A 14,577-nucleotide genomic window follows, 5' to 3' on the forward strand; every position below is an offset into this window, starting at 1 on the left:
AGTTGTTTCTCTGGTGGCGCGTTGTGATGTATCAGATTTGATGTGCCAGCCATTTTTGCTGGTGTCTGTCGAATAGTGGAAATGGAGTGTGTGCGCGCGCATGTTTTCAAATTCGTGTGTGTGTGTGCGAGTGTATGTGACTGTATCTGTGGTAATAAAAGGTGGCTTATATTTGTTCTGCTTAAAGCTGCAATGTGTCACTTTTTGGGCAACCCGACCAAATTCACATAGAAATGTTAGTTATAGATCTGTCATTCTCATTGAATGGGTTTAGAGTGTTGTGCCAGTAACCGAAAGGTTGCTAGATCAAATCACCAAGCTGACAAGGTAAACATCTGTTGTTCTGCCCCTGAACAAGGCAGTTAACCCACTGTTCCCCGGGTAGGCCATCATTGTAAATAAGAATTTGTTCTGAATGGACTTGCCTCGTTAAATAAAGATGAAATAAAAAATAAATAAACAAAATTGAAAGCAAATCTAAAAAGTGGTTGATCTGTTCTATTTCTATGCTTCCCATTCATAAGTTTTCATTTTGCGTCTTTTAATTTCGGCTTCAAACAAACTGAAAATAAAATATTTTTGGTTATTGAAAAGATATTTCACAGTGGTTTACACGATACAATGCTTCTCTACACCCTCTCAGCATTGCTTGTTTTGTCACATAAACGGGTAGTAGGTGAACTATTCAAATTTTTGCCAGAGCGATTTCTGTATATTGCACCTTTAACTGCATGTACAACTGGGTAACCTGTTATGAGTGTGGGGTGTGAAATGGAAATGTCCCCTGAGACACCATGGGAGAGTGGGGTCACAGCCAGGGATGTGCAGCTAGCCTCTGATCTGCTTCTTCATAAATAACCAAATGAGAACATACTGTTCTCCTCTCTTCTACTCTCTCCTCTAGTCACCTTTCCTTATCTCTCCCCCTGTCTCCTCTCTGTTGAGATGTGGGTGGGTGACAGCCACATCACCTGGTAATCATCACTGCGACACACAGGAAATAGAGAATAAAGTCACACACACAGGCTAGACGCCGTTGCCCACGGCCGGGGGGAAGGGTGTTAAGTGTCTGTGTGTGTGTGTGTGTGTTGCAAGACTTACAGCGGGTGCTTTGAAGTGGGAATGTCTTGATTCTATTGATAACTAATTACTACACCTGAGGATGGTCTATTAAACTCAGGTGAGGTTAGCTTATTACATGAGCTCATTCTGTGCCATGGCATTGTTGAATACTTGTTTCTGATTGGCTTGAAGGGCATTCTAGAGCGTGCATTATTTCCCTATGACACATAGTATACATTATTTGCACGGTAGAATTCAATGGCTATTAATCACTCACATGTTCTATGTTTGAGCTGCTATTGAAAGCAACATCACACATGCACACACACACACACACACACATACATACACACACACACACACACGCACACACACACAGTCACCGATGCACGTACGCAGCACAGCACTGTTTGTGTACAGAAGATGTGAAATGACTGGACAGGACTAAACAATAACATTACATTCCCACCAGTTGGAGGGCAAGGTGAGGTTGGTTCAATATTTCTTACGTTACATCTTTCCATTCCTTTCAGATCTACAAGAACACCTGCAAGAGCTGGATAGAGGTCGGTTTGACTTTGGATGACACCTATGTAAGATGGTAGGACCAGAGAATGATATTGCATGAAGAACGACACTGATCCAGACCTTATCTACAGCTGAGTTACCTCTGGCTGATTTCAGGTGTCACAAAAGCCAGACAGAATCAATCTATCGCCGCAGTGTCATCCCTCCCTCACCCTTCAAGGTCTCCGTGAATGAGGACGCCAGAGAGAAAAAGAGAAAAAGGCCTAGAGGTAAAATGCGAATAAATTAAATAAAGACTAGAAAATTGTGTCCAGATGGAAACTTCCAGATCCACTACACGCAAAGGGAATAGGAAGGAAGAAGATGGATAAAAATTCCCCAAAAGAGTGAAAATCTCTAGGGAAAAGACAATTTCATAGGGGCTAATTGGCTGTTTCCAGTATTTGTCCAATTAAAAGCTACAAAAGCTATATAAATGGAGCTGACATGATCCCTCATTCTCTACAAGTCATGCTATGTCCAAAATCTGTCCCTGGGTACCTGTGGGGGGGCAGTCGTCGTTGGAGCCAGGTGAGTCCTGGTTGGGGCTGACTGGCGGGCTGACAGGGGGGCTGGTGCTGAAGCTGGCGTAGCCCAGGGACGAGCTCACCTCGGAGGGATCACAGCTGTGGTTGACTGGCCTCTGGTTCTGGACATCCAGGGAGGAGGAGAGGGAGGTCCGCTGTTTGGGCTGGAGGGAGAGATGGAGAGGGCGAGAGAGGAGAACAAAGGCAATGTTAGCTGATGTGGCTAAGTATTGTGATTGTGTGTGTAACTTTTGCCACATAAGAATTCAGTACCGTGCTGCAATTCACTGCGGAGTATTACAATATGTTTTTTGTTCAATATAGAGGGACATGTGAAAGTACCCCGTGAGCTGTGCACTGGAGGAGCAGGACTCTTGGAAAAGAACACAGGAATTATTAATTTATCTCCACCTCCTCTCACATCAGCACATAAGTCCAGGTCTCATGACACACTCATTAGCCTGCCTGTGTGTGTGTGTGTGTGTGTGTGTGTGTGTGTGTGTGTGTGTGTGTGTGTGTGTGTGTGCGCGTGTATTTTTCAAGGAGTGTTTGCATGACTTCACAATAACTGTACAACACCTACATGTGCGCACACACACACACACACACACTTGAAATTCCAGAGAAGGAAAACAAGTGTAGTGAGAGAGTGAAAGCTGTAATGCAGACATAGATACAGACGCTTTACACAACACACCATTTACAGCCAGCAGAATAACTACTGCTGCTGTAGATTACTGTTCACACTCACATCTTATACACAAAACTCAGGCCAGTGTGTCTGCAAGAACTCAATGTTTCCGTACTGAGAGTAAGAGGAAGGGGTCGATGTGGCAGGTGGTTAAGACAACGCCACATCAGGGGACTAAAAGTTCTGGGACAGTGACACACAGACAGAGAGACTGGTAGAGAGGTTGACATAGATGGGGGGAGAGAGAGAACGATAGGAGAGAACAGTAAAGGTGAAGTATAAAGAAAAAGTCATCTTCCACTCTTCCAAAGACATCCCTTTCTACCAGTGGACAGTGGGCCAAAGGGAAACACAACAGAAGCATCACTATCCTATAGAGAGTTAGGGTGCAATACATCAACGAGAAGTGATCAGTGACAGGCGGCGTACAGGGCCAATGGGGAATGAGATCGTTTCACTTGAGGCCAATAGGTACGGTGACAGGGCAGTGTCAGGTAGCATGGTAATACATAGGGAGATGCTGACAGAATGTACAGTGCCGTGAAAAAGTATTTGCCACCTTTCTGATTTTCTCTATTTTTGCATATTTTCGATACTGAATGTTATCTGATCTTCAACTAAAACATATTATTAGATAAAGGGAACCTGATCTCAGGGAACCTGAAACCCATCTCATCCAAAAAGTTGACTCAAGATTGCCAAAAAGTACCCGGAAGCCCTTGGATGATCATCAATACTCTTGGAAGAATGTTCTATGGACGGATGATTCAAAAGCATAACTTTTTGGTCAACATGGGTCCCATGATGCCTGGTGAAAACCAAACACTGCATTCCACAGTAAGAACCTCATACCAACGGTCAAGCATGGTGGTAGTGTGATGGTTTGGGGATGCTTTGCTGCCTCAGGACCTAGATGACTTGCCTTAATAGAAAGAACCATGAATTCTGCTGTGTATCAGAGAATTCTACAGGAGAATGTCAGGACATCCGTCTGTGAGCTGAAGCTGAAGTGCAGCTGGGTCATGCAGCAAGACAATGATACAAAACAAACAATCAAGTCACACGAAAATGGCTAAAAATAAACATTTGAAGTTTTGGAATGGCCTAGTCAAAGTCCAGACCTAATCCCAATTGAGAGGTTGTGACAGGACTTGAAATGAGCATAATGTAATGGCACCGAAGAGGATGGCTGAAGTTTTACATGCCGGTAACCAATTGAGCAATTTTGTTAGTTTTTTTGCGTTGTTTTGAACTTATTTTGTACATAATGTTGCTGCTACCGCCTCTTATGACCGAAAATAACTTCAGGACATCAGAACTGGGATGACTCACCGGGAAATGGAAGAAGCTTTTTCCTTTAACGAGTCTGACGAGAAAGATATAAGGCTCTCCCGGGAACAGTCATTTGCGTGAAGAAAAATCGGAGGAAAATAGGACGCAGATCCGGCTGCCTTTGAGAATCTGTAGGCGAGCGAGTAAACTCCAACTGCCATCAATTCTACTTGCTAACATGGAAAATAAAATAATGATCTACAATTACGATTATCCTGTAAAAAAAAATTACAAATCTTATGTTACACCGAGTCGTGGCTGAACGACGACACGGATAATATAGAGCTGGAGGGATTTTCAATGCGCCGACAGAACAGAGAAGCTACATTTGGTAAGACGAGGGGTGGGGGTGGGGGTGTGTGTCTTTTTGTCAATAACAGCTGGTGCACGATGTCAAATATTAAAGAAGTCTCGAGGTATTGCTCTCCTGAGGTAGAGTACCTTATGATAAGCTGTAGACCACACTATCTACTAAGAGAGTTCTCATCTATATTATTCGTAGCCGTCTATTTACCACCATAGACCAATGCTGGCACTAAGACCTCACTCAACCAACTCTATAAGACCATAAACAAACAAGAAAATGCTCACCCAGAAGCAGCGCTCCTTGTGGCCGGGGACTTTAATGCAGGCAAATTTAAATCAGTTTTATTCCAAATTTACCAGCATGTCACATGTGCAACCAGAGGGAAAAAAACAACTCTAGACCACATTTACTCTACACACAGAGAATCAAACAAAGCTCTCCCCCGCTCTCCATTTGGCAAATCTGATCATAATTCTATCCTCCTGATTCCTGCTTACAAGCAAAATCTAAGCAGGAAGTACTAACTCGGAACTGGTCAGATGCCGCTTTCAAGGAGTGGGACACTAATCTGGACACCTATAAGAAATCCCGCTATGCCCTCAGACAAACCATCAAACAAGCAAAGCATCAATACAGGATTAAGATTGAATCCTACTACACCGGCTCTGACGCTCGTCGGATGTGTCCACTATTATGGACTACAAAGGGAACCCCAGACGTGAGCTGCCCAGTGACGTGAGCCTACCAGACTAGCTAAATGCTTTTTATGCTCGCTTCGAGGCAAGCAACACTGAAGCATGCATGAGAGCAGGTAACCTGCCCAAATTATTACGGCCCCATAGCACTCATGTTGGAAGCCATGAAGTGCTTTGAAAGGCTGGTCATGGCTCACATCAACAGCATCTTTCTGGATACCCTAGACCCACTCCAATTTGCATACCGCCCCAACAGATTCACAGATGACGCAATCTCCATCGCACTCCACACTGCCCTTTCCCACCTGGACAAAAGGAACACCTATATGAGAATGGTGTTCATTGACTACAGCTCTGCATTCAACACCACAGTGCCCACAAAGCTCATCACTAAGCTAAGGACCCTGGGACGAAACACCTCCCTCTACAACTGGATCCTGGACTCCTGCCATCCAGGACCTATACAATAGGCGGTGTCAGAGGAAATCCCATAAAATTGTCAGACTCCAGTCACGCAAGTCATAGACTGTTACCTCTGCTACAGCACGGCACCGGAGCACCAAGTCTAGGACCAAAAGGCTCCTGAACAGCTTCTACCCCCAAGCCATAAGACTGCTGAACAATTAATCAAATGGCCACCAGACTATTACCTCGACCCTCCCAACCCTCCATTTGTTTTGTACACTGCTGCTACTCACTGCTGTTTATTATCAATGCATAGTCACTTCACCCCTACCTACATGTACAAATGACCTCTAACCTCTAACTTGATCTATCCCCGCACACCGACTCGGTACCGGTACCCCCTGTATATAATTTTTTACTTTAGTTTATTTGGTAAATATTTTCTTAACTCTTCTTGAACTGCACTGTTGGTTAAGGGCTTGTAAGTAAGTATAAACAAATATAGTTTTATTTTATTTTATTTGAGCAGTTCATGCTTGAAACCCCACAAATGTCACTGAGTTACAGCAGTTCTGCATGCAAGAGTCAACCAAAATTCCTCCACAGTGACGTGAGAGACTGATCAACAACTACAGGAAGCGTTTGGTTGGAGTCATTGCAGTGAAAGATGGCACAACCCATTACTGAGTGAAATGGGGCAATTACTTTTTCACACAGGGGAATTGGGTGTTGCATAACTTTGTTTGTGAAATAAATAGGTAGTTGTGTTATTTGTTCACTCAGGTTCTCTTGATCTAATATTAGGTTTTGGTTGAAGATCAGTTAAAAAACATTCAAAAGTAAGGAAAATTAGAAAGGGGGCAAATACTTTTTCACGGCACTGTATATGACATATTTCTGGTATTTGTACCAGTGTATGAGATACTGTATGTCCCCCAAAACACAGCCATAGAAGATTGAAGGTCTGGAGATTCACCAGCTGTTGAGCAGGAGCCAGGTCTGACCCATATTTTGAACAACATAGGAGTACAAAGTAGGTGACTGTGTGTCTCTCTCCTTGTGTATATGTAATCCTCATCATTCATACTCACATTATATAGTTTTCTTCTCATCTCCCTCTGTGATGCTACACTTCACTCCTCTCCCCCTGTGATGCTACACTTCACTCCTCTCCCTCTGTGATGCTACACTTCACTCCTCTCCCCCTGTGATGCTACACTTCACTCCTCTCCCCCTGTGATGCTACACTTCACTCCTCTCCCTCTGTGATGCTACACTTCACTCCCTCTGGGATGCTACACTTCACTCTTCTCCCCCTGTGATGCTACACTTCACTCCTCTCCCCCTGTGATGCTACACTTCACTCCTCTCCCTCTGTGATGCTACACTTCACTCCTCTCCCTCTGTGATGCTACACTTCACTCCTCTCCCTCTGTGATGCTACACTTCACTCCTCTCCCCCTGTGATGCTACACTCCTCTCCCTCTGTGATGCTACACTTCACTCCCCCTGTGATGCTACACTTCACTCCCTCTGTGATGCTACACTTCACTCCCCCTGTGATGCTACACTTCACTCCCTCTGTGATGCTACACTTCACTCCCTCTGTGATGCTACACTTCACTCCCCCTGTGATGCTACACTTCACTCCCTCTGTGATGCTACACTTCACTCCCCCTGTGATGCTACACTTCACTCCCTCTGTGATGCTACACTTCACTCCCTCTGTGATGCTACACTTCACTCCTCTCCCTCTGTGATGCTACACTTCACTCCCTCTGTGATGCTACACTTCACTCCCTCTGTGATGCTACACTTCACTCTTCTCCCTCTGTGATGCTACACTTCACTCCCTCTGTGATGCTACACTTCAATCCTCTCCCTCTGTGATAATACACTTCACTCCTCTCCCTCTGTGATGCTACACTTCACTCCTCTCCCTCTGTGATGCTACACTTCACTCCTCTCCCTCTGTGATGCTACACTTCACTCCTCTCCCTCTGTGATGCTACACTTCACTCCTCTCCCTCTGTGATGCTACACTTCACTCCTCTCCCTCTGTGATGCTACACTTCACTCCTCTCCCTCTGTGATGCTACACTTCACTCCTCTCCCTCTGTGATGCTACACTTCACTCCCTCTGTGATGCTACACTTCACTCCTCTCCCTCTGTAATGCTACACTTCACTCCTCTCCCTCTGTGATGCTACACTTCACTCCTCTCCCCCTGTGATGCTACACTTCACTCCCTCTGTGATGCTACACTTCACTCCTCTCCCTCTGTGATGCTACACTTCACTCCTCTCCCTCTGTGATGCTACACTTCACTCCTCTCCCTCTGTGATGCTACACTTCACTCCCTCTGTGATGCTACACTTCACTCCTCTCCCTCTGTGATGCTACACTTCACTCCCTCTGTGATGCTACACTTCACTCCCTCTGTGATGCTACACTTCACTCCCTCTGTGATGCTACACTTCACTCCTCTCCCTCTGTGATGCTACACTTCACTCCTCTCCCTCTGTGATGCTACACTTCACTCCTCTCCCTCTGTGATGCTACACTTCACTCCTCTCCCTCTGTGATGCTACACTTCACTCCTCTCCCCCTGTGATGCTACACTCCTCTCCCTCTGTGATGCTACACTTCACTCCCCCTGTGATGCTACACTTCACTCCCTCTGTGATGCTACACTTCACTCCCCCTGTGATGCTACACTTCACTCCCTCTGTGATGCTACACTTCACTCCCCCTGTGATGCTACACTTCACTCCCTCTGTGATGCTACACTTCACTCCCTCTGTGATGCTACACTTCACTCCTCTCCCTCTGTGATGCTACACTTCACTCCTCTCCCTCTGTGAGGCTCCACTCCTCTCCCTCTGTGAGGCTCCACTCCTCTCCCTCTGTGATGCTACACTCCTCTCCCTCTGTGATGCTACACTTCACTCCTCTCCCTCTGTGAGGCTCCACTCCTCTCCCTCTGTGAGGCTCCACTCCTCTCCCTCTGTGAGGCTCCACTTCTCTCCTCTCCCTCTGTGATGCTACACTTCTCTCATCTCCCTCTGTGAGGCTCCACTCCTCTCCCTCTGTGATGCTACACTTCTCATCTCCCTCTGTGAGGCTCCACTCCTCTCCCTCTGTGAGGCTCCACTCCTCTCCCTCTGTGATGCTACACTCCTCTCCCTCTGTGATGCTACACTTCACTCCTCTCCCTCTGTGAGGCTCCACTCCTCTCCCTCTGTGAGGCTCCACTCCTCTCCCTCTGTGAGGCTCCACTTCTCTCCTCTCCCTCTGTGATGCTACACTTCTCTCATCTCCCTCTGTGAGGCTCCACTCCTCTCCCTCTGTGATGCTACACTTCTCATCTCCCTCTGTGAGGCTCCACTCCTCTCCCTCTGTGAGGCTCCACTCCTCTCCTCTCCCTCTGTGATGCTACACTTCTCTCCTCTCCCTCTGAGGCTCCACTCCTATCCCCCTGTGATGCTACACTTCTCTCCTCTCCCTCTTTGAGGCTCCACTCCTCTCCTCTCCCGCTGTGATGCTACACTCCTCTCATCTCCCTCTGTGAGGCTACACTCCTCTCCTCTCCCCGTGAGGCTACACTCCTCTCCTCTCCCCCTGTGAGGCTATACTCCTCTCCTCTCCCCCTGTGAGGCTACACTCCTCTCCTCTCCCCCTGTGAGGCTACACTTCTCTCATCTCCCTCTGTGATGCTACACTCCTCTCCTCTCCCCCTGTGATGCTACACTTCTCTCATCTCCCTCTGTGATGCTACACTTCTCTCATCTCCCTCTGTGATGCTACACTCCTCTCCTCTCCCCCTGTGATGCTACACTTCTCTCATCTCCCTCTGTGATGCTACACTTCTCATCTCCCTCTGTGATGCTACACTTCTTTCCTCTTCCTCTGTGATGCTACACTTCTCTCATCTCCCTCTGTGATGCTACACTTCACTCCCTCTGTGATGCTACACTTCACTCCTCTCCCTCTGTGATGCTACACTTCACTCCCTCTGTGATGCTACACTTCACTCCCTCTGTGATGCTACACTTCACTCCTCTCCCTCTGTGATGCTACACTTCACTCCTCTCCCTCTGTGATGCTACACTTCACTCCTCTCCCCCTGTGATGCTACACTCCTCTCCCTCTGTGATGCTACACTTCACTCCCTCTGTGATGCTACACTTCACTCCCTCTGTGATGCTACACTTCACTCCCTCTGTGATGCTACACTTCACTCCTCTCCCTCTGTGATGCTACACTTCACTCCTCTCCCTCTGTGATGCTACACTTCACTCCTCTCCCTCTGTGATGCTACACTTCACTCCTCTCCCCCTGTGATGCTACACTTCACTCCTCTCCCTCTGTGATGCTACACTTCACTCCTCTCCCTCTGTGATGCTACACTTCACTCCCTCTGTGATGCTACACTTCACTCCTCTCCCTCTGTGATGCTACACTTCACTCCTCTCCCTCTGTGATGCTACACTTCACTCCTCTCCCTCTGTGATGCTACACTTCACTCCTCTCCCTCTGTGATGCTACACTTCACTCCTCTCCCTCTGTGATGCTACACTTCACTCCTCTCCCTCTGTGATGCTACACTTCACTCCTCTCCCTCTGTGATGCTACACTTCACTCCTCTCCCTCTGTGATGCTACACTTCACTCCTCTCACTCTGTGATGTGAGGCTCCACTCCTCTCCCTCTGTGATGCTACACTCCTCTCCCTCTGTGATGCTACACTCCTCTCCCTCTGTGAGGCTCCACTCCTCTCCCTCTGTGAGGCTCCACTCCTCTCCCTCTGTGAGGCTCCACTCCTCTCCCTCTGTGAGGCTCCACTCCTCTCCCTCTGTGAGGCTCCACTCCTCTCCCTCTGTGAGGCTCCACTCCTCTCCCTCTGTGAGGCTCCACTCCTCTCCCTCTGTGAGGCTCCACTCCTCTCCCTCTGTGATGCTACACTTCTCTCCTCTCCCTCTGTGATGCTACACTTCTCTCATCTCCCTCTGTGAGGCTCCACTCCTCTCCCTCTGTGATGCTACACTTCTCTCATCTCCCTCTGTGAGGCTCCACTCCTCTCCCTCTGTGAGGCTCCACTCCTCTCCTCTCCCTCTGTGATGCTACACTTCTCTCCTCTCCCTCTGAGGCTCCACACCTATCCCCCTGTGATGCTACACTTCTCTCCTCTCCCTCTGTGAGGCTCCACTCCTCTCCTCTCCCGCTGTGATGCTACACTCCTCTCATCTCCCTCTGTGAGGCTACACTCCTCTCCTCTCCCCCTGTGAGGCTACACTCCTCTCCTCTCCCCCTGTGAGGCTACACTCCTCTCCTCTCCCCCTGTGAGGCTACACTCCTCTCCTCTCCCCCTGTGAGGCTACACTCCTCTCATCTCCCTCTGTGATGCTACACTCCTCTCCTCTCCCCCTGTGATGCTACACTTCTCTCATCTCCCTCTGTGATGCTACACTTCTCTCATCTCCCTCTGTGATGCTACACTCCTCTCCTCTCCCCTGTGATGCTACACTTCTCTCATCTCCCCCTGTGATGTTACACTTCTCTCATCTCCCTCTGTGATGCTACACTTCTCTCATCTCCCTCTGTGATGCTACACTTCTTTCCTCTTCCTCTGTGATGCTACACTTCTCTCATATCCCTCTGTGATGCTACACTTCTCTCATCTCCCTCTGTGATGCTACACTTCTCTCATCTCCCTCTGTGATGCTACACTTTTTTCCTCTTCCTCTGTGATGCTACACTTCTCTCATCTCCCTCTGTGATGCTACACTCTTCTCCCTCTGTGATGCTACACTTCTCTCATCTCCCTCTGTGATGCTACACTCCTCTCCCTCTGTGATGCTACACTTCTTTCCTCTCCCTCTGTGATGCTACACTCCTCTCCTCTCCCCCTGTGATGCTACACTTCTCTCATCTCCCTCTGTGATGCTACACTTCTCTCATCTCCCTCTGTGATGCTACACTTCTCTCATCTCCCTCTGTGATGCTACACTTCTTTCCTCTTCCTCTGTGATGCTACAATTCTCTCATATCCCTCTGTGATGCTACACTTCTCTCATCTCCCTCTGTGATGCTACACTTCTCTCATCTCCCTCTGTGATGCTACACTTCTTTCCTCTTCCTCTGTGATGCTACACTTCTCTCATCTCCCTCTGTGATGCTACACTTCTCTCATCTCCCTCTGTGATGCTACACTCCTCTCCCTCTGTGATGCTACACTTCTTTCCTCTCCCTCTGTGATGCTACACTCCTCTCCCTCTGTGATGCTACACTTCTTTCCTCTTCCTCTGTGATGCTACACTCCTCTTCCTCTGTGATGCTACACTCTTCTCCAACTTTCTTGCCCCATTCGCCCCTTCTCTTTCTCTTCCTCTCCCCCTCCCTTTCCATCCGCCCTTCCTCCCTCCCTCATGGTTCATTAAGACCTCAGACACACCTCTCAAGGGTCTCAGTCTTCACAATGCAAGGCCAGCTAATGAACATGTCATGGCTGACAATTGGACGGTTAATAAACACTCCACGCCTGTTCAGAGCGCACACACACACACACACTCGCACACACAATCACGGAGAAACACAAACTCTAAGTCAGCTCGCTTGTAAAGTTACTGTTCCACATGGAATACCAGGTTTCAGATCAGGGAACATGAGAAAGAGGGGGAGTAGGAGCAACACTCCCTCTTCTATTATTTATCTCCCCCACCTGACACAAACGACTCATTTAGTTGTGTATTTGTGTGTGCTTGCATGTGTTAATGTCATGCTCATTAGGCAAAGCCCCTTTTTCACACTGGAGTGAGGTGTACAGAGAGAGAGACCGAGAGATTTGAAATTGAATTGAGAGAACAGAGCAAACTAGAAGGCTAATTGGCCCTAAACAGAGAGTACACAGTGGCAGAATACCTGGCCACTGTGACCGACCCAAAATTAAGGAAATCTTTGACTATTTACAGTCTCAGTGAGCATAGCCTTGCTATTGAGAAAGGCCACCGTAGGCAGACCTGGCTCTCAAGAGAAGACAGTTCTTGTGATAATTTTGACCCCACGGGGTGAGATCTTGCGTGGAGCCCCAGATCGAGGGAGATTATCAGTGGTCTTCTATGTCTTCCATTTCCTAATAATTGCTCCCACAGTTGATTTCTTCAAACCAAGCTGCTTACCTATTGCAGATTCAGTCTTCCCAGCCTGGTGCAGGTCTACAATTTTGTTTCTGGTGTCCTTTGACAGCTCTTTATTCTTGGCCATAGTGGCGTTTGGAGTGTGACTGTTTGAGGTTGTGGACAGGTGTCTTTTATACTGATAACAAGATCAAACAGGTGCCATTAATACAGGTAACGAGTGGAGGACAGAGGAGCCTCTTAAAGAAGAAGTTACAGGTCTGTGAGAGCCAGAAATCTTGCTTGTTTGTAGTTGACCAAATACTTATTTTCCACCATAATTTGCAAATCAATTAATAAAAAAATCCTAAAATGTGATTTTCTGGATTTTTTTTCTCATTTTGTCTGTTATAGTCGAAGTGTACCTATGATGAAAATTACAGGCCTCTCATCTTTTTAAGTGGGAGAACTTGCACAATTGGTGGCTGACTAAATACTTTTTTGCCCCACTGTATGTGCATACTGCCCACAAAATGAGGTGGAAACTGAGCTGCACTTCCTAACCTCCTACCCAATGTATGACCATATTAGAGACACGTATTTCCCTCAGATTACACAGATCCACAAAGAATTCGAAAACAAATCCAATTTTGATAAACTACCATATCTACTGGGGGAAGCAAGATTTGTGACCTGTTGCCACAAGAAAAGGGCAACCGGTGAAGAACAAACACAATTGTAATTACAACCCATATTTATGTTGATTTATTTTCTCTTTTTTACTTGAACTATTTTCACATCGTTACAACACTGTATATAGACATGACATTTGAAATGTCTATTATTTTGGAACTTGTATGAGTGTACATTTTACTGTTCACTTTTTATTGTTTAATTCACTTTTGTTGATCCATTTCAATTGCTTTGGCAATGTAAACATGTTTCCCATGCCAATAAATCCCCTTGAATTGAATTGAGAGCGAGAGAGAGAGTGTATATGTGCGTGTGAGAGAGAATGAGAGAATGTGTGTTAGTGTGTGTGTGTGTGTGTGTGTGTGTGTGTATGCGCACGTGTGTTGTGCTTTTAATGTCATGCCCAATGGTGAAACCCATTATTTCCAGCAGACGCCAGGTGTGAGTGAGGAATTGTGTGTTAATGTATGGATAGTCATTATTCTAATTGGGCCTAGTGCAGGTTGGGAGATTCCAGGGTAAATTGATGGAGCTGGAAGTGTGTGTGTGTGTGTGTGTGTGTGTGTGTGTGTGTGTGTGTGTGTGTGTGTGTGTGTGTGTGTGTGTGTGTGTAGCCTCTCTGGGAACAAGGGAGGGAGTAGAAAGACATAATCTACACTAATGAATGGAAAAGAGCACATGGGAGGTAAAATAATATTTTGATGGCATGTTCATTATTGCCATTTGCACACACTTCATTTTGTAACGTTGTATCAGGGGAAGGAAACATCATTATTCAAATGAGTCTAATGATTATATGTCCTGTCAGTATATTTCAATAATTAAGTAAAGATTTTTTATAAACGTAAAGGAGGTAAAATTCACTTGAGTATCGTTTGAGTTGATTCTCCTTAATAAAGTGCATTTCTAAATAACCTTTCCTCTCGGAGTGAATAAAGTCATTTAGTTTCCAAATCCAAAGGGGTTGCCTTAGAAACACAGCCATACAAAGCAGGAAATGACACAGCAAAAGGCCGTAACCAGAACATACAGTGCATTCAGAATGTATTCATACCCCTTCACTTATTCCACATTTTGTTGTGTTATGGCCTGAATTCAAAATAGATTACATACTGTATTTATTTTTCTCATCCATCTACACACAATACCACATAATGTGAAAGTGAAAACATGTTGATATTTTA

At 46.4% G+C, this 14,577-nt stretch overlaps 1 protein-coding gene across 1 annotated transcript in view; it reads right to left on the reverse strand.

Annotated features, from left to right (window-relative positions):
* Positions 1-14,577, reverse strand: part of LOC109884983 (ankyrin repeat and sterile alpha motif domain-containing protein 1B) — a 332,614-nt gene that overhangs the window by 110,473 nt on the left and 207,564 nt on the right. The window contains 1 exon segment of the mRNA XM_031798152.1: positions 2,131-2,320. Within this exon segment, the coding sequence (XP_031654012.1) occupies positions 2,131-2,320 (190 nt within the window).

Source organism: Oncorhynchus kisutch, linkage group LG19 (assembly GCF_002021735.2).
Source record: "Oncorhynchus kisutch isolate 150728-3 linkage group LG19, Okis_V2, whole genome shotgun sequence".
Classification (NCBI taxonomy): domain Eukaryota; kingdom Metazoa; phylum Chordata; class Actinopteri; order Salmoniformes; family Salmonidae; genus Oncorhynchus; species Oncorhynchus kisutch.